This window comes from Schistocerca serialis, chromosome 1 (assembly GCF_023864345.2).
Source record: "Schistocerca serialis cubense isolate TAMUIC-IGC-003099 chromosome 1, iqSchSeri2.2, whole genome shotgun sequence".
NCBI lineage: Eukaryota > Metazoa > Arthropoda > Insecta > Orthoptera > Acrididae > Schistocerca > Schistocerca serialis.
Window position 1 is genome coordinate 724,925,871 of NC_064638.1, and position 21,540 is coordinate 724,947,410.

The 21,540-nt window shown below is 45.4% G+C and overlaps 1 protein-coding gene across 1 annotated transcript; it reads right to left on the minus strand.

Moving 5' to 3' along the window:
• Positions 1–1,962: 1,962 nt before the first annotated feature.
• On the minus strand, positions 1,963–21,062 carry LOC126427654 (trypsin-1-like). The gene is made up of 6 exons (XM_050089781.1): positions 21,017–21,062; positions 12,814–12,953; positions 10,143–10,240; positions 5,222–5,285; positions 4,748–4,936; positions 1,963–2,106 (listed from the first exon to the last, which is right to left on the minus strand). Exons 1-6 carry the CDS (start codon positions 21,060–21,062, stop codon positions 1,963–1,965), a joined length of 681 nt encoding a protein of 226 aa, XP_049945738.1.
• Positions 21,063–21,540: the final 478 nt, after the last annotated feature.

Genomic DNA, 21,540 nt, shown 5'->3' on the forward strand with positions numbered 1-21,540 from the left:
TGGTACGCATTTCTCATCCTTACACGAGGCATCACAACAACGTTTCACCAGGCAACGCCGGTCAACTGCTGTTTGTGTATGAGAAATCGGTTGGAAATTTTCCTAAAGTCAGCACGTTGTAGGCGTCTCCAACGGCGCCAACCTTGTGTGAGTGCTCTGAAGAGCTAATCATTTGCATCTCATAGGATCTTCTTCCTGTCGGTTTAATTTCGCGTCTGTAGCAAGTCATCTTCGTGGCGTAACAATTTTAATGGCCAGTAGTGTATACAGAGGCAATATCGTTGTGCGATATATTTTCACGATATTTGGATCACCAGCTTTCTCCTCCAGATGTTACTCCAGGTCACACATAAACTAGAAGAAATGACCATCCTGATAATATAAGAGAAATCAGAGCTAGAACTGAAAGGTTTAGGTATACATTTTTGCCACTTACTATTCTTAAGTGCAACAATAGGGTAATGGTGTGAAGGTTGTGTGCACACCCTGCCAACGCATAAGTCTGAACTGTTGAATTATCACGCAGAAATAGAAATACTGAAGCAATACAAATTTATACTTCCAGTTTCGAAGTGCATACGTGTCAGACTCTCTTGCCAAAGTATTACTACCGTACTAATTGCTTTCCAGGTTTTTCGAGGCCAAAATTGATTTGTAACTCCATGGAAAATATGTTGTTGTTGTTGTTGTGGTCGTCAGTCCTGAGACTGGTTTGATGCAGTTCTCCATGCTACTCTATTCTGTGCAAGGTTCTTCATCTCCCAGTACCTACTGCAACCTACATCCTTCTGAATCTGCTTAGTGTATTCATCTCTTGGTCTCCCTCTTCGATTTTTACCGTCCACGCTGCCCTCCAATACTAAATTGGTGATCCCTCGATGTCTCAGAACATGTCCTACCAACCGATCCCTTCTTCTAGTCAAGTTGTGCCACAAACTCCTCTTCTCCCCAATCCTATTCAATACTTCCTCATTAGTTATGTGATCTACCCATCTAATCTTCAGCATTCTTCTGTAGCACCACATTTCGAAATCTTCTATTCTCTTCTTGTCCAAACTATTTATCGTCCATGTTTCACTTCCATACATGGCTACACTCCATACAAATACTTTCAGAAATGACTTCCTGACACTTAAATCAATGCTCGATGTTAACAAATTTCTCTTCTTCAGAAACGCTTTTCTTGCCATTGCCAGTCTACATTTTATATCCTCTCTACTCTGACCATCATCAGTTATTTTGCTCCCCAAATATCAAAACTCCCTTACTACTTTAAGCGTCTCATTTCCTAATCTAATTCCCTCAGCATCACCCGACTTAATTCAACTACATTCCATTATCCTTGTTTTGCTTTTGTTGATGTTCATCTTCTATCCTCCTTTCAAGACACTGTCCATTCCATTCAACTGCTCTTCCAAGTCCTTTGCTGTCTCTGACAGAATTACAATGTCATCGGCGAACCTCAAAGTTTTTATTTCTTCTCCATGGATTTTAATACCTACTCCGAATTTTTCTTTTGTTTCCTTTACTGCTTGCTCAATATCCAGATGGAATAACATCGGGGAGAGGCTACGACCCTGTCTCACTCCCTTCCCAACCACTGCTTCCCTTTCATGCCCCTCGACTCTTATAACTGTCATCTGGTTTCTGTACAAATTGTAAATAGCCTTTAGAGCCCTGTATTTTACCCTTGGCACCTTTAGAATTTGAAATAGAGAACCACAAAAAAATACAACACATCCTGACTCGATATATCAGCATTCATTCTAAAGAAACAACTGCGATTATTCTGAAAAGTTATGTGGTCGGATACATTTCAGAACTGTAAGCGTTAGTCACTGATAATGTCAGTCACTGACGGTAATGGATTAATACTGTAGAATAATTCAGGATGTATAGAGATTTTTGACGAAGTATCTTTATTACTCCAGTCTCAAATCAGATTACATGTACGTGATGTTCCTAAATGTACTGGTTGATGAAGTCCGTGAAGGCGGCCACCCAGGTGAAGACGGAGGGGGTGCCCACAGTTGCACAGTTCCATATTCCCCACGAGACGATTCCGATGAGGGTGCCATCCTGGACCAACGGATAGCCAGAGGCGCCCTGCACAACCAGATCACACAGTCACCAAACACAGTGTCACAGGTACACCAAAGGGCTGCCCAGAACACTACACTACTGCATCAATATAAATTCTTCAATTGTCAGTGGATCTGGACAAAAAATTAGTCATCACCAGGAGACAAGACGCTAGTATCATGTAACACTGACTCTAGCTTTGATGTGGACTCAGTTCGATAAGTTTCCTGAGGTAAGCTACATCCAATGAAAGTTACTCATTCATGATAACATCCCGTAGAGCAAAGAACTTGCAAGGATGTTGATGGTTACTTTTCACTTGCTGTTCCATATAGTCTCAGAAACTTTGTGCGAGGCCACTCGAGGTTCGACAGACTGCCAACGTGTTCGTCAGAGCAGGAACTTATGCCTGCAGACCTGCGAACATTGTCATCTTGGAAAATGGGAGTGTCCACACCATACTCACCATGAAGGTGTGCCGGCAGGAGTGGCCGTGCAGTTCTAGGCAATGCAGTCTGGAGCCGAGCTACTGCTACGGTCGCAGGTTCGAATCCTGCCTCGGGCATGGATGTGTGTGATGTCCTTAGGTTAGTTAGGTTTAATTAGTTCTAAGTTCTGGGGGACTGATGACCTACGCTGTTAAGTCCCATAGTGCTCAGAGCCATTTGATCCATTTTTTTCATCGTGTAGTCATAGTCACGTCCAAATACGGCAGTTCTTTCTGTCATTCTCAACATCGAACCATTTTATTGCGGTGATTCCATACCAACCGTCTAGCAATCACACGCCTTTTTACTGGCTCACTTTAATGCTGAAAGGTCATATGACGCCATGGAACTAGTTCTACACAACCTAAAGTGGAACACCAATAGTTTGTCCAGTGATCTTATGGTTACATGTGTTTCATCTGTTGCGGTATTGGTTGCACCAAGAAATTCCGTGAGTTTGGGACATACCCATTAAGCTCGAACTCAGTCTGTTTATTTCATTGCATCTGAAGCCGGAACGTGACTGACCGATTGCGGGACAATCTACCTCATATTTCCTTGTATAAAAAAACCCACAAGACAGCCCTAGATACACTCCTGGAAATTGAAATAAGAACACCGTGAATTCATTGTCCCAGGAAGGGGAAACTCTATTGACACATTCCTGGGGTCAGATACATCACATGATCACAATGACAGAACCACAGACACATAGACACAGGCAACAGAGCATGCACAATGTCGGCACTAGTACAGTGTATATCCACCTTTCGCAGCAATGCAGGCTGCTATTCTCCCATGGATACGATCGTAGAGATGATGGATGTAGTCCTGTGGAACGGCTTGCCATGCCATTTCCACCTGGCGCCTCAGTTGGACCAGCGTTCGTGCTGGACGTGCAGACCGCGTGAGACGACGCTTCATCCAGTCCCAAACATGCTCAATGGGGGACAGATCCGGAGATCTTGCTGGCCAGGGTAGTTGACTTACACCTTCTAGAGTACGTTTGGTGGCACGGGATACATGCAGACGTGCATTGTCCTGTTGGAACAGCAAGTTCCCTTGCCGGTCTAGGAATGGTAGAACGATGGGTTCGATGACGGTTTGGATGTACCGTGCACTATTCAGTGTCCCCTCGACGATCACCAGTGGTGTACGGCCAGTGTAGGAATCGCTCCCCACACCATGATGCCGGGTGTTGGCCCTGTGTGCCTCGGTCGTATGCAGTCCTGATTGTGGCGCTCACCTGCACGGCGCCAAACACGCATACGACCATCATTGGCACCAAGGCAGAAGCGACTCTCATCGCTGAAGATGACACGTCTCCATTCGTCCCTCCATTCACGCCTGTCGCGACACCACTGGAGGCGGGCTGCACGATGTTGGGGCGTGAGCGGAAGACGGCCTAACGGTGTGCGGGACCGTAGCCCAGCTTCATGGCGACGGTTGCGAATGGTCCTCGCCGATACCCCAGGAGCAACAGTGTTCCTAATTTGCTGGGAAGTGGCGGTGCGGTGCCCTACGGCACTGCGTAGGATCCTACGGTCTTGGCGTGCATCCGTGCGTCGCTGCGGTCCGGTCCCAGGTCGACGGGCACATGCACCTTCCGCCGACCACTGGGGACAACATGGATGTACTGTGGAGACCTCACGCCCCACATGTTGAGCAATTCGGCGGTACGTCCACCCGGCCTCCCGCATGCCCACTATACGCCCTCGCTCAAAGTCCATCAACTGCACATACGGTTCACGTCCACGCTGTCGCGGCATGCTACCAGTGTTAAAGACTGCGATGGAGCTCCATATGCCACGGCAAACTGGCTGACACTGACGGCGGCGGTGCACAAATGCTGCGCAGCTAGCGCCATTCGACTGCCAACGCCGCGGTTCCTGGTGTGTCCGCTGTGCCGTGCGTGTGATCATTGCTTGTACAGCCCTCTCGCATTGTCTGGAGCAAGTATGGTGGGTCTGACACACCGGTGTCAATGTGTTCTTTTTTCCATTTCCAGGAGTGTATTTCAGATAACTGAAACTCGAATCCTTCCCGTTTGGCGATTTAAGATAAATGAGTGCCTTCTTATGTTCTCGACAGATGTACAAGGTATCTCATCCAGCACTGTTCAAGTGACTTAACAACAGGCTGCCCCATCAGAACAGACGATCCTGGTAGCCGTGTACCGTGCAAGCGGAGATGCTTCCGTCGACAGAGCCGGCGCAGACGTTGTTGTCGTTGACCGGGCTGTCCGGCATCAGTTGCGCGCACTCCGTGTTGCTGATAAAGGTGACGTCGACCCACTGCAGGATGTGGAAAAATGCCGATTCTGGTGCTGGTGCTGCCCCAGCCAGACAGCGTCGCCGACGATCCAGCTGCAAGGAAAGTCAGGTCTAGCTGGAAACACTGGACTGTGTGGCTGTACGAGGGGTTTCAGTGTAATCTGAATTACCAGTAGTGCGAACCAAAAGAAAAGTTCATATCATGTGAAGAAAACAATTAGTGGTCAGTAAAAGTACTGACACAATGAGTAAAACAATCATAAGTTGCTAGTAATGACACCATTCTAGAGATAGGTACCCATGAAATGAACACCTGTCAGTGTTAACTGACTCACCACTTGGGAAGGATCCAGCGGTAGGCAGCGGTATGGCCTGTACGTTGCCGCCCAGGGATAAACTGGTCTTCAGCTGGAAGATGGCAACGTCGTTGATTGCGACGTTACTGTAGAACAAACAACATCAGAGTACCTTAACATCCATATTCATTTTGAAAAAGTAATGTTGGTACAGTTGCATATATCTGTGCCTCAGTCCATACAGACATCTAACTTCTAGCCAGAGAGGTCTACCACAAACATTGTCCCTGTGTGCTGAAAGACGGAACGACCATCTTCACAGTGCACTAATACCCACGTTATTAACAGGTTAAATCAATGACCATTCTTGTTGTTCTGTCGCTACCACAGAGAGCCAAATTCATCAGAAGAATGAAAGATGTTTGCATACTTATTGTAACATACTAAAACTACAGAGTCCACGTCATCATCAAATTACTCGGGAAGGCAGTAAGGATAATGTCGACTTATTAGTCAATGAAAATGATCAAATGCTGGACTGAAACCTTCACTCTGCGCAGATATGAAACTTCCTGGCGGATTAAAACTGTGTGCAGAACCAAGACTCGAGCTCGGGACTGGTTCGCAGGAGAGCTTTTGTGAAATTTGGAAGGTAGGAGACGACGTACTGGCAGAATTGAAGCTGAGAGGACGGATTGTGAATAGTGCTTGGGTGGCTCAGTCGGCAAGGCAGTTGACCGGGTAAGGCCAAGGACCTGAGTTCGAGTCTCTGTTCTGTACCCAGTTTTATTCTGATCAAATGCTACTTGTCACATTACTTCGTGTATTCAGTTCCAAATAAATAGCGCGGTATTTATAAGAATGAGTACACAAGCATTCAGTCTATTTGAAGAATTCCCAACACTTTCGGGAGAATAAACAGAATAACTGACTGTCTTTAAAGTAAATATTACAATAGAGATTAGTACTCTGCCAAGAAAAACGTTAAAACTGTGTCCTCCTGATACGGCAGTTGCACACGTCGAAATATGTAACACATTACGTTTGAAAGAAATTCCTCCAGGAATCCTTTCTTTTTTTAGAACCATATTGGTATAGATATTTGTTGTTGTTGTGGCCTTCAGTCCTGAGACTGGTTTGATGCAGCTCTCCATGTTACTCTATCCTGTGCAAGCTTCTTCATCTCCCAGTACCTACTGCAGCCTACATCCTTCTGAATCTGCTTAGTGTATTCATCTCTTGGTCTCCCTCTACGATTTTTACCCTCCACGCTGCCGTCCAATACTAAATTGGTGATCCCTCGATGTCTCAGAATATGTCCTACCAACCGATCCCTTCTTCTAGTCAAGTTGTACCACAATCTCCTCTTCTCCCCAATTCTATTCAATACCTCCTCATTAGATATGTGATCTACCCATCTAATCGTCAGCATTCTTCTGTAGCACCACATTTCGAAAGCTTCTATTCTCTTCTTGTGTAAACTATTTATCGTCCAAGTTTCACTTCCATACATGGCTACACTCCATACAAATACTTTCAGAAACGACTTCCTGACACTTAAATTAATACTCGAAGTTAACAAATTTCTCTTCTTCAGAAACGCTTTCCTTGGCATTGCCAGTCTGCATTTTATATCCTCTCTACTTCGACCATCATCAGTTATTTTGCTCCCCAAATAGCAAAACACTTTTACTACTTTAAGTGTCTCATTTCCTAATCTCATTCCCTCAGCATCAACCGACTTAATTTGACTACATTCCATTATCCTCGTTTTGCTTTTGTTGATGTTCATCTTATACCCTCCTTTCAAGACACTGTCCATTCCGTTCAACTGCTCTTCCAAGTCCTTTGCTGTCTCTGACAGAATTACAATGTCGTCGGCGAACCTCAAAGTTTTTATTTCTTCTCCATGGATTTTAATACCTACTTCAAACTTTTCTTTTGTTTCCTTCATTGCTTGCTCAATATCCAGATGGAATAACATCGGGGATAGGCTACAACCCTGTCTCACTCCCTTCCCAACCACTGCTTCCCTTTTATACCCCTCGACTCTTATAACTGCCGTCTGCTTTCTGTACAAATTGTAAATAGCATTTCGCTCCCTGTATTTTACCCCTGCCACCTTCAGAATTTGAAAGACAGTATTCCAATCAACATTGTCAAAAGCTTTCTCTAAGTCTACAAATGCTAGAAGCATAGGTTTGCCGTTTTTTTAATCTTTCTTCTAAGATAAGTCGTGGGTCAGTATTGCCTCAAGTGTTCCAACATTTCTACGGAATCCAAACTGATCTTCCCCGAGGTCGGCTTCTATCAGTTTTTCCATTCGTCTGTAGAGAATTCACGTTAGTATTTTGCAGCTGTGACTTATTAAACTGATAGTTCGGTAATTTTCACATCTGTCAACACCTGCTTTCTTTGGGATTTGAATTATTATATTCTTCTTGAAGTCTGAGTGTATTTCGCCTGTCTCGTACATCCTGCTCACCAGTTTTGTCAGGACTGGCTCTCCCAAGGCTGTCAGTAGTTCTAATGGAATGTTGTCTACTCCAGGGGCCTTGTTTCGACTCAGGTCTTTCAGTACTCTGTCAAACTCTTCACGCAGTATCATATCTCCCATTTCATCTTCATCTATATCCTCTTCCATTTCTATAATATTGTCCTCAAGAACATCGCCCTTGTATAGACCCTCTATATACTCCTTCCACCTTTCTGCTTTCCCTTCTTTGCTTAGAACTGGGTTTCCATCAAAGCTCTTGATATTCATACAAGTGGTTCTCTTTTCTCCAAAGGTCTCTTTAATTTTCCTGTGGCAGTATCTATCATACCCCTAGTGAGATAAGCCTCTACATCCTTACATTTGTCCTCTAGCCATCCCTGCTTAGCCATATTGCACTTCCTGTCGATATCATTTTGAGACGTTTGTATTCCTTTTTGCCTGCTTCATTTACTGCATTTTTATATTTTCTCCTTTCATCAATTAAATTCAATATTTCTTCTGTTACCCAAGGGTTTCTACTAGCCCTCGTCTATTTACCTATTTGATCCTCTGCTGCCTTCACTATTTCATCCCTCAAAGCTACCTATTCTTCTTCTACTGTATTTCTTTCCCCCATTCTTGTCAATTGTTCCCTTATGCTCTCCCTGAAACTCTGTACAACCTCTGGTTCTTTCAGTTTATCCAGGTCCCATCTCCTTAAATTCCCACCTTTAGATATTAATAGAGACATATTTGGATAGATACAAATAACGATCTACCCGCTCATGATTACCATGTTCCTCAAAAGTTTTGCAAAATATGTTCTTCAGATTGGTTGAACACTACTGAAAATACACGGTCCACTCACATTAATGGATCAACACCACTATTCTGCGTCAACGCGCAATAACCATTCGCAGACAGCAAGTGGCACCACCAGCAGTGGAGGGTATATGAAGCGTGTCACGAGGATACTGAAAATAGTGCAGTTGTTGCCGTGATGCAGAAACGGAGCGATTCATCTGACGGCCAAAAGAGCATTATCATTGGCTTTCGGGTCAAACTGAAGCAGCAGACACCTGATTCATGCATTTATGCTGACTGCTGTTAATGGGAGACGAAGGCTGGAATATGCACGCCACTACCGCAGCTGGACATCCACTGAGGGGTGACAGGTGGACTTCCCAGATGAATCATGTTTTATGCTCCATCAGACAGATGGCCCTTGGCGTGTACGGCGTGAAACGTCTGAAAGCTAAGTCCCTGCAACAATCGTCGGAAGGGTTCAGGCGGGAGGAAGGAGCTTGGTCTGCGAAATGATTTCTTACCATTTACTGGATGATCTCGTCATTCTGTATAGGACAATGGATCAGTGTATATCCATCTATGCTTATAGTCCATGTCGATCCTACATGCAGTTTATTTTTCCTCGGTACGATAGCATCTACTAGAAGGACAATGTAACGTCTCACGCAACTTGCAATCTACCAAGCTACCCGGATCTGTGGTACCTCCTCTATAGAGCCGTTCGCGCCAGGGATCCTCAGCCAAGAAACATCGCGCAGCTGATCACGGCAGTGGAGTCGGCATGGCTCCAAATCCCTGTCGGCACCTTTCAGAACCTCAGTGACTCCCCTCGTGCACGTCTCGCAGCCGTCCTCGCTGCTAAATACGGTTATTCAGGCTTTTGACATTTTCTGGCAGTGTACCTCTCTCAGAGTTTCGGTTCTAGAAGAGATTTGCCACTGATCATACCTTCTACGATATCACAGATCAGTATTAAAATATTTTAATGATTAAATTCCACACACTACAACTATTTGTGATGTGGATATGACCTTTATCTGTGGTAATCGTACCACAGAGAAACTTAAAATTTATGGTTGTCAAGAGACAATGCGCACTTCTTTAACTTAAAATTTAACTAATAGGGAGCATTCATGTTAAAAACTCCAGGCAGTTTTCATAAAATGTTATTTTGTCAATAAGAGGAGTTAACTATTGGTGCTCCGCAGGTTTCACTACATAGTCCACTGCTGTTCTTTTTGTACGTAAATGGACACCAATTTTAAACAGATGAAACTAATGTAGTTGCTTTATAGTACGGAACAGATTTTCGCTTTCAGGAGCATTTATCACATTCTTAAGTTTACAACGCAAGCTAGTCCAGGCTCATAAGAACAGAATAGTAAACATTCGTCACACATGCTCTGCATTATCAAACAGCTCAGATGTCGATATGTAAGTATAATTATATTCCAGAGATCTCGTCGTTAGCGTCCATCCAACCACTGGAAGAAAATTTCAAATATCTCATGACACGTTTTCAACGTTTTCATTGACACCGATCGTAGTTGTACTTTCCTCATGACCTACTTCAGTGTACAGCAATTGGTAACAGACGTTGGTAATACTTGTCAATCAAACCTCAATAAAAGAGAACGTGTGTGTAATTATTGGCGACACGTTACTAAAGCTGTTACAAGTTTCGAACACGCCGAATGCAAACAGTGTCTGTATCACTTACAAATCTTCCTGGTAGGATGGATGCCTTATCTGCTGGGCTACTTGCATCCTCTGCTCGAAGGCCGAGTCATTCGTCAGGGAGTTGATACCAGCCACGACCTGAAACACACAACACAATACACCATCACAGAGAGCTCTTCCCATTTCTTACAAGAGTTTTAGCTGTCATTATTTTCGAAAATACTGACTACACCAAATTTCTGGGAGCCTATCTGTAACATATCTGTCTTCTGAGCAACTATGTGAAATTCGTTTGCTCAACGAACAAGCAGGTGACACAAAGACAAATTGGCAGTGTCACTGCCATGAACATCGGCTCACACTCTACACAGAAAAGACAACAGTTACTTTTTAGGGTTTAACGTGGGACTTGCTACAGCTAGATAACCAGAGAAGTTAATCGACGCCCTCTTATTACCACAGGTAAAACAAAAATGATCAGGACGCTTTTCACTGACGAGTAAAGAATTAACTGCATGACGACAATCCAGTCAAGTCTGGACCCAGGGAGGGTAATGTTATTGAGATCAAAACATCCCTCCCAAACCCCCCTTCCCCCTCGCCCACCCCCAACCCAAATGAATCGATGTAATACTTTTGTATACACTAGTTTGCAAATTTCTTAGCCAACTTACTTCGAGTAAAGTATCATGAGAACGAGGAATTTCGAAAATCGCAAGAAATTGTATAAGATCAGAAACTATGTTTGACAAAGGGGACCCTTGATTTCGTAGCCAGGCCAGGAAAAATGGCCTATTCATGACCTGACCATAGATTATTGCAACAGCAAATCCGACACAGTTTGTCAGTCCACAGGTAGAACCGGCAAACCAGAGGAAAACTGCGTAACGCAGGACAGAAAGGAAAAGACGATTTTTTGCGATCTTAAGCAGAACAAACTGAATAAACCCGTGTTCCTCTAATTTACTCTACAGCTTTTGTACTAGGCTAGCGTTCGCACACGGACTGCTAAGTGAAACACTGCTAATGATGATTGCACCCTCAGATTTTATATTGTGCAGATTATGACGTTGTCGGAGTAGTGAGAGTTTGTTGGAAGTAAACAATTCCATGGAAAATGTAAATCCCAAGTGTTCAGATGAATCCTATCCAAATTATGTGCCGGTCGCTGCGACCGAGCGCTTCTAGGCGCTTCAGTCCGAAAGCGCGCTGTTGCTATGGTCGCAGGTTCGAATCCTGTCTCGGGCGTGACTGTGTGTAATGTCCTTAGGTTACTTAGGTTTCAGTAATTCTAAGTCTAGGGTACTGATGAACTCAGATGTTAAGTCCCATAGTGCTTAGAGTCATTTGGACCATTTGAACAAAATTATGTATTTGTCTGCTTGCAATTTCTTGGGAGTTAGGTTAAGGTGATGTATTTTGGATTGGATTGTTTGGAGGAGGAGACCAGACAGCGAGGTGATCGCTCTCATCGGATTAGGGAAGGACGGGGAAGGAAGCCGACCGTGCCCTTTCAAAGGAACCATCCCGGCATTTGCCTGGGGCGATTTATGGAAATCACGGAAAACCTAAATCAGGATGGCCGGACGCGGGATTGAACCGTCGTCCTCCCGAATGCGAGTCCAGTGTGCTAGCCACTGCGCCACCTCGCTCGGTATTAATAAGCAATGTAAACAAATAAATATTTTACGATCCCTATTTTTTTCCAACCTTCGATCGGTTGCGAAATTAACACTAAAGTGAAAATCTAGCGAAGCTTTATGCAGATGTGTTGCGCTCGTCTATTGGCTCACGTCGCACTTTTTACCTCTGAGCGCGCAGCATGTACGTGAAGACGCCTAGAACAATGGTGTCTCCCGTCAAGAATAAAGTGCACGGTGAGGCGTTTCGCCTGATTTCATGCACCCCACGTAACGAAACCGTGATAAATATCGTTTTTCATTAGAATTTTCGGCCGCATACTACAGTCCTGACTTGGAGCCCTCTGATTTTCATCTCTTCGCTGTCATGAACCACTGGCTGTGAGGGCAGGATTTTGGGCACAGACAGCGAGCTGCAGACCAGCGTAAGGAATTGGCAGAAAGCACAGGCGGCTACTTTTGTAAAACGAAGGTATTGGAATGTCTGTGCCACGCTGCAAGAAACAGCTAAGTCGGAGCAGCGACTGTGTAAAGAAATAGCTGGAATGTTAGCTAAATGTTGCAAATAAAATGTTTCCGATTATCACTGTGATGTTGATTTCTCTCCGTTTTGCGACTGATTGGAGGTTGAAAAAAAGCAGCCTTCGTACTTAAAACATTTAAAACATGCCATCGTTAATATTATTGTTTAAATCCTAGGCATCAGTTTCACGTTGAAAGTGAGGGTGGTAGCAAGTGGAGACAGTGCCAGCGCACACTGCGAGCCCTCCTCCGGAGCCTAATCCTGGAGCCGCGTCGGTGCCCAATATAGAGACATCCAATATAGAGACATTAAGCAGATGCTTAATGAAGTTAGCAGTAAGTCCACATTTATTAATCGCTTCTTCTTTTTGGAAATCCATTCTCGAGTGAAGTGTTTTGCGCTTCTGTCAGCTAATAATGCAGGAAACGCTCATAATGAGCCATGAAAGGTTAACATTTGAATGGCTCGCTGTTCTCTCTCTTGCTAGAGATTACGTGACCGAATTGGCAGACTAGTTGTGACAGCTGAGCGCTGTGCGAGCCGCTCACCTCGTAGTATCCGAAGGCTTTCGGGTCGAGGCAGTGTCCGGCCGTCACGACAACACTGGCGGACACGATGGAGCCGCCGCACGTATGGGAGGCGATGCCGAACATCACCCACTGCAGCGACACCTGGTACGGGAACTGGCCTGCAAGGCGGAGACAGCGGCTGTAGTCGACACATCCTTACAAAGCACGGCATCTGGCACCAACAGAGTGAAACATGGCGGATGCAACGGGTCACAACCTCATGAGGAGCTGATCAAAGTGCGTCAACTTAACCGAAATAGCCAAAATACACTACTGGCCATTAAAATTGCTGCACCAAGAAGAAATGCAGATGATAAACGGGTATTCATTGGACAAATATATTATTCTAGAACTGACATGTGATTGCATTTTCACGCAATTTAAGTGCATAGATCATGAAAAATCAGTACCCAGAACAACCACCTCTGGCCGTAACAACGGCCTTGATACGCCTGGGCATTGGGTCAAACAGAGCTTGGATGGCGTGTACAGGTACAGCTGCTCATGCAGCTTCAACACGATACCACAGTTCATCAAGAGTAGTGACTGGCGTATTGTGACAAGCTAGTTGCTCAGCCACCATTGGCCAGACGTTTTCAATTGGTGAGAGATCTGGAGCATGTGCTGGCCAGGGCAGCAATCGAACATTTTCTGTATCCAGAAAGGCCCGTACAGGACCTGCAACATGGGGACGTGCATTATCCTGCTGAAATATAGGGTTTCGCTGGCATCGAATGAAGGGTAGAGCCACGAGTCGTAACACATCTGAAATGTAACATCCACTGTTCAAAGTGCCGTCAATGCGAACAAGAGGTGACCGAGACGTGTAATCAATGGCACCCCATACCATTACGTCAGGTGATGCGCCAGTATGGCGATGACGAATACACGCTTCCAATGTGCGTTCGCCGCGATGTCGCCAAACACGGATGCTACCATCATGATACTGTAAACAGAGCCTGGATTCATCCGAAAAAAAGGCGTTTTGCCATTCGTGAACCCAGGTTCGTCGTTGAGTACATCATCGCAGGCGCTCCTGTCTGTGATGCCGCGTCAACGGTTCTAGGCGCTACAGTCTGGAGCCGCGCGACCGCTCCGGTCGCAGGTTCGAATCCTGCCTCGGGCATGTATGTGTGTGATGTCCTTAGATTAGTTAGGTTTAAGTAGTTCTAAGTTCTAGGGGGACTGATGACCTCAAAAGTTGAGTCCCATAGTGCTCAGTGCCATTAGAACCATTTTTGTAACGTGAAGGGTAACTGCAGCCATAGTCTCCGAGCTGATAGTCCATGCTGTTGCAAACGTTGTTGAACTGTTCGTGCAGGTGCTTCTTGTCTTGCAAACGTCCCCATCTGTTGACTCAGGGATCGAGACGTGGTTGCACGATCCATTACAGCCATGCGGATAAGATGCCTGTCATCTCGACTGCTAGTGATACGAGGCCGTTGGGAACCAGCACAGCGTTCCGTATTACCCTCCGGAACCCACCGATTCCATATTCTGCATTCAGTCATTGGATCTCGACCATCGCGAGCAGCAATGTTGCGATAAGATAAACCGCTACAACCTGATCTTTATCAAAGTCGGAAACGTGATGGTACGCATTTCTCCTCCTTACACGAGGCATCACAACAACGTTTCACCAGGCAACGCCGGTCAACTGCTGTTTGTGTATGAGAAATCGGTTGGAAACTTTCCTCATGTCAGCACGTTGTAGGTGTCGCCACCGGCGCCAGCCTTGTGTGAATGCTCTGAAAAGCTAATCATTTGCATATCACAGCATCTTCTTCCTGTCGGTTAAATTTCGCGTCTGTAGCACGTCATCTTCGTGGTGTAGCAATTTTAATGGCCAGTTGTGTATCATCCAGGAGAGACGTGAATATTTATCTTCAAAGGCAAGAGGCGTGTGACGCTAACCCGCTATTAATTACATAAATAACTGTATAAGTGAAAAGTGCGGTGTATGAATGTGTTGAGCTGGATGTGGTGGTGAGACAGGCATTTTGAGCGCCACGAGTTTCTTCTGTGGACCAAGGAGCTGTGGTCCGCGAGATGTTGCTGTACAACCGCCAAAGGAAAGTAGTTACTGTAGCGATGGACGCAACTACAGAGACGGAAGACGTAGGGTATTGATGTCAGCACAGCGTGCTGCAGTAACGACGTACTGCAGATCAGTGGAAACATTTAAAGACTTACTGTAGTTACCGGATTAGAAACTATTTAGCCTGGTAACGCTCTTCCGTATTTCAGAGCAATTAATAAGTGTCCGACGCCTTAATTAGTATGTAGTAGTATCCTGATATATGTAGTTAGTAAGTAGTGAAACAGCTAGAAATGTTTGTCTCTCTGAAAAAAGTTACCACGATGGAAATGTACAGTCTGCTTTATTTTCTAGATAACTGACTTATACAGGGTGTTAGGAAATTCCCGTTCGTGAAATTCTCGTTACAGACTTCTGGTACTTGTAGGAGGGACTGAGTAGATAATATCTTGTATTGGAACCGATATTGGAAAACATTTTGGTAACTCTGTCAATTTAACAAGTAATTTATTAGGTGTGTAGCAGCACATCACTTGTTTTACAGTTCCACTCACAAACATCCAAATAAACTTCTCGTGTACTCGTTGACGGGTTCCGTTCTACGTGATGCAGTACGGCCTTTTCCAATTCTGGTGTGTGGCGTCTCCTTGGAGCACCATAGTCACGCCTGCTGACCGTGAAAGTACTCCTTTCTCGAAGCCGTGATCATATAAAATTAATTGTTGGTAAGGCAGGTGCCAGGTTGAGATTCATTGGGAGGGTCCTTAGAAAATGTAGTCCATCAACAAAGGAGGTGGCTTACAAAACACTCGTTCGACCTACACTTGAGTATTGCTCGTCAGTGTGGGATCCGTACCAGGTCGGGTTGACAAAGGAGATAGAGAAGATCCAAAGAAGAGCGGCGCGTTTGGTCACAGGGCTATTTGGTAAGCGTGATAGCGTTACGGAGATGTTTAGCAAATTCAAGTGGCAGACTCTGCAAGAGAGGCGCTCTGCATCGCGGTGCAGCTTGCTGACCAGGTTTCGAGAGGGTGCGTTTCTGGATGAGGCATCGAATATATTCCTTCCCCCTACTTATACCTCCCGAGGATATCGCGAATGTAAAATTAGAGAGATTCGAGCGCGCACGGAGGCTTTCTGGCAGTCGTTCTTCCCGCGAACCATACGCGACTGGAACAGGAAATGGAGGTAATGACAGTGGCAAGTAAAGTGCCCTCCGCTACACACCTTTGGGTGGCTTGCGGAGTATGAATGTAGATGTAGATGTAGGTATGGTGAACGCTCTTGATAAAGTCGATGAGCACCTCTTCCATTACGGTGAGCTCCGCCATTCAGAAGGATCATGTCGATCTATTTCGCAAATGTGTATTCAGCCATGTTGCTCTTACACACACAGACACGAGAATGAGGTTCGATCCAGGCCGGAGAGGTAGGACTGACGTCAAATAACATAAGATTATCCAACGTAACCACTCCCCACCATGGCTATCCTGTTGCATACTTACCTAGCAGACATGTTTTCAAAAGGCTGTGGCACGGAAGCGTTACATTTCCTGACACCTGTTACCATTCAAAATGTTATCTGCTCACTCCCGTCTGGAAGTCCTAGAAGTTTCTAACGGAAATTTCCGAAAACCCTGCGTGTTTGTCAGCAGTTTATTTATTGTGTGTCCAATTAAAAAAAGATTAAGAGGATCCTCCAACATGATAACCTGCCAAGCCTTCATACGTGCTCGTCGTACACTACTGGCCATTAAAATTGCTACACCAAGAAGAAACGCAGATGATAAACGAGTATTCATTAGACAAATATATTATACTAGAAATGACATGTGATTACATTTTCAAGCAATTTGGGAACATAGAACCTGAGAAAACAGTACCCACGCTGCAGTCATGGACTGTGCAGCTGGTCCCGGCGGAGGTTCGAGTCCTCCCTCGGGCATGGGTGTGTGTGTTTGTCCTTAGAATAATTTAGGTTAAGTCAGGTGTACACTTAGGAACTAATGACCTTAGCAGTTAAGTCCCAAAAGATTACACACACATTTAAAGATTTTTTTGAAGTACCCAGACAACCACCTCTGGTCGTAATAACGGCCTTGATACGCCCGGGCATTGAGTCAAACAGAGCTTGGATGGCGTGTACAGCTGCCCATTCGGCTTCATCACGATACCACAGATCATCAAGAGTAGTGACTGGCGTATTGTGACGAGCCAGTCACTTGGCCACCATTGACCAGACGTTTTCAGTTGGTGAGAGATCTGGAGAATGAGCTGGCCAGGGCAGCAGTCGAACATTTTCTGTATCCAGAAAGGCCCGTACAGGACCTGCAACATGCGGTCGTGCATTATTCTGCTGAAATGTAGGGTGTCGCAGGGATCGAATGAAGGGTAGAGCCACGGGTCGTAACACATCTGAAATGCAATGTTCACTGTTCAATGCGAACAAGAGGTGACCGAGACGTGTAACCAACAGCACCCCATACCATCACGCCTGGTGATACGCCAGTATGGCGATGACGAATACACGCTTCCAATGTGCGTTCACCGTGATGTCGCCAAACACGGATGCGACCATCATGATGCTGTAAGCAGAACCTCGATTCATCCGAAAAAATGACGTTTTGCCATTCGTGCACCCAGGTTCGTCGTTGAGTACACCATCGCAGGCACTCCTGTCTGTGATGGAGCGTCAAGGGTAACCGCAGCCATAGTCTCCGAGATGATAGTCCATGCTGCTGCAAACGTCGTCGAACTATTCGTGCAGATTCTTGTTGTCTTCCAAACGTCCCCATCTGTTGACTCATGGATCGAGACGTGGTTGCACGATCCGTTACAGCCATGCGGATAAGGTGTCTGTCATCTCGACTGCTAGTGATACGAGGCCGTTGGGATCCAGCACGGCGTTCCGTATTACCCTCTCGAACCCACCGATTCCATATTCTGCAAACAATTATTGGATCTCGACCAACGAGAGCTGCAATGTCGCGATATGATAAACCGCAATCACGATAGGCTACAATCCGACCTTTATAAAGTCGGAAAAGTGATGGTACATATTTATCCTACTTACACAAGGCATCACAACAACGTTTCACCAAGCAACGCCGGTCAACTGCTGTTTGTGTATGAGAAATCGGTTGGAAACTTTCCTCATGTCTGCACGTTGTAGGCGTCGCCAACGGCGCCAACCTTGTGTGAATGCTCCGTAAGCTAACATTTGCATATCACAGAATCTTCTTCCTGTCGGTTAAATTTCGCGTCAGTAGCACGTCATCTTCGTGGTGCAGTAATTTTAATGGCCAGTAGTGTGCAGTTACTAGACAGTCATTTACATGACAATGTTTTTTTGCTGCTTGGCGAACATCTCGTAGGGGCGTGTTGGTGTACTCGAAGGTGAACAGGTGTCTTTGGGAGTATGTAGGATGCAGTACCTCACCTAACAAGGGAACCTCCCCATCGCACCCCCTCAGATTTAGTTATAAGTTGGCACAGTGGATAGACCTCGAAAAACTGAACACAAATCAATCGAGAAAACAGGAAGAAGTTGTATGGAACTATGAAAAAATAAGCAAAATATACAAACTGAGTTGTCTATGCGCAAGATAGGCAACATCTAGGATAAACTCAGTTCAAGAGCGCCGTGGTCCCGTGGTTAGCGTGAGCAGATGCGGATCGAAAGGTCAACGGTTCAAGTTCGCCCTCGAGTTAAAATTTTAATTTCTTATTTTCGCAAAGTTATGATCTGTCCGTTCGTTCATTGACGTCTCTGTTCACTGTAATAAGTTTAGTGTCTGTATTTTGCGACCGCACCGCAAAACCGTGCGATTGGTAGACGAAAGGACGTGCCTCTCCAATGGGAACCGAAAACATGTGATTGCAAGGTCTTAGGTCAACCGATTCCTCCACAGGAAAACACGTCTGATATATTCTATACGACACTGGTGAAGGCATGTGCGTCACATGACAGGAATATGTTGTCGACCCACCTAACTTGTACACTTGGCAAATGGGTGAAAAGATTCTTCTACCTTGCCCGATTTAGATCGTCTTGTGGGTGTGATAATCACTCCCAAAAAAGTGATGAAAACGTAAGAGTTTGTCACATAAACTGAAAATAAAATATTAAACTTTTCATCGGAGGCAGGACTTGAACCAAGGACCTCTCGTTCCGCAGCTGCTCACGCTAACCACGGGACCACTGCGCTCCTGAGATCGCGCTATTCTTGATGTTGCGTATCTTGCATATGGACTACTCAAATTGTATATTTTACTTATTTTTTCATAGTTCCACACAACTTCTTCCCGTTTTCTCGATTGATCTGTGTTCAGTTTTTCAAGACCTATCCACTGTGCCAACTCACAACTGAATCTGAGGGGGGTGCGATGGGGAGGTTCCCTTGTAAGGTGGCATCTGAGCCGCCGACGATGCGTCCGTGTACCCGGCCGAACCTCCTTTGTGGACCGCTGTGTGGGATGCGGCGGACGGGCAGCTCAGCCGCTGGAACACAGCAAACACCACAATGAACACTCTACGGCGAGATGAGGCGCTCCACCCGTCTCTAATGACACACAAGAAACTGACAAAACGTTAAGTGCTGCCGACGATGAAAGCGTCACGTGGAGATTATTGTTTGTCTTTAGGTACATACGTATGTATTCTCAAACGAAGTGTCCGCGGAATTTGTTTCGTGTGATGGTACTGAATCACAAATGAATAGAATAAGAAATCGTCCTTTGTCTATACGCAGTTTCAGTGCTTTACTGTCCAATAGCAAATGGGGTGCCAAACCTACAGTGGTCAGAACTTCATCCCAAGCATTGTGCTTCTCAACTGCCGAATATGCCTGCCCGGTATGGTGTAGATCCGCCCACGCAAAAAGGTAGATATTAGCTTGAATGAAACATGCAGGATAGTGACAGGTTGCATGAAACCAACCCCCATAGAAAATCTTCACAGGGCCGCAGGTTTCACAAACCCTGACTCACGTAGGAAAGCCCATGAACATACCGAGCAGCTAAAACAAACCTTTGATGCCCGTCTCTCAATATTTGGCCTAGAGTGTGGCCCCAGCAGACTCAAATCCAGACACCGTTTCCTAAGCTGCGCCTTAGACGAGCACCCCATCTACTATCCACTAAGAGAGGACCCACCAAGCGGCGTTTCTGGCGACTGGAAAACCTGGAGAATGCTTAACCTCATCAGAACTGGGGTGGGTCCTGTGAAATCTAATCTGATCAAATGGGGTTTGCTTGACGAAAATGACGACAAATGCGACTGCGGCACTCGACAGGACATGGAACATCTTCTACAATGCCCTGCCTGCCCCCACAGATGCACCCTTGACGATCTATGGCTGGCTAAAAAAGAAGCATTGGACATTGCCCAATAGTGGGCAAAAAAATTGTAGTTTCCGGACACGAAAAAGTAAAGTTCAGTGCTTTAGCTCCAACAACACACGTAATTAAATCTCCGTGATATTTCTTAAAAGGAAATTACTCCGTGGCCTAAGTCATCTTTCTGTGACTAATGTTTCGTCTCCTAGTGTTGGTGACATCATTAGAAGGTATACTGACGCAATTAGTATTTTCAAACACACATTCAGTATGGCCAACTGTTTATGCGTAACTACGCGACGGTTGAGTCGTGGCGTCGCCAGACCGTTGCCCAAGACAGCGGAATCGAGCCGGCCAGTGTTGTGGTGCTTCTAGTGGCGAAGACTCTCCACTGTTTGCTTTGCTTGGCACTAAGGCTCACAATATGCGTACTTTCGATCCTTCCGCTTTTCTGCTGAAGTTTTTTTTGTGCTTTCCAATTTGTCATTTCTTCACACCCTAGCATGGTAACGATTAGATCTTGATAAAATTGTGTAATCGGAGGCAGCGGTCTGACGATGTCACGGTCCAACAGTTGCTTGCCTGCGTGCAAATGTTCCGCCTGCTGGCGCTATTTAACTTGAAATTACTATCTTCGACGTTGCGTCACCAGCATCAGTAGGCGAAACGTTAGGTGCAGGCACATGCCTTAGACGGGGACAGATGGCCGTGTAACAAGCATCATCAAGCATGTGAATATTGGCCATATGACCGTATACGAAATTTTCCGGTGCCTATAAAATCCACTCGCGCTTCAGGAACACTCACCGAACACGCAGGCCGCGAGCGCCAGCACCAGGACGGTCTGCCTCATCGTGTTGGGCTATTTGAGTCCGAAGAAGGGATGCCGCGTACTGCCGTTCCAGGACCTTATATACCGGCCTGCTAAGCGCAGGATGCCCTCTTTTGTACTTTGGGACCAGGGATGGCGAAATTAATGAAATCGAAGACCTTAATAACGAGTCACAGCTCCGAGATTGCAGATGACATTTCGCCGAGTCCGACAATCCAGTCTTTTTCGATAAATATTTCTTCATTAGTTCATATCTTTCACCATGTGAATGTGTTGTTCTTGAGACCTGTTAATGGGCAGTTGCAAAATTTCGGTCAAGCAACAGCATAATACTGAAGATGTGCGTACCCCGATTCATGCCAATAGCTGAAAAAAGTGGATTGAGGAAATGAGAGGCAACCGATTAGGACAAATAATAATAAATTAGATATTTGCATACCACGTGACCTAAAATCAAAAAATGTTCAAATGTGTGTGAAATGTTATGGGACTTAACTGC

Coding starts and splice junctions, on each gene's coding strand:
- LOC126427654 (XM_050089781.1), bottom strand. CDS start 21,062: ATGAGGCAGACCGTCCTGGTGCTGGCGCTCGCGGCCTGCGTGTTCG. Junction 4,937..5,221: donor GTTTATCCCTGGGCGGCAAC/GTACAGGCCATA, acceptor CTTTCCTTGCAG/CTGGATCGTCGGCGACGCTG. Junction 2,107..4,747: donor GAAGCATCTCCGCTTGCACG/GTACACGGCTAC, acceptor CTGGTTGTGCAG/GGCGCCTCTGGCTATCCGTT.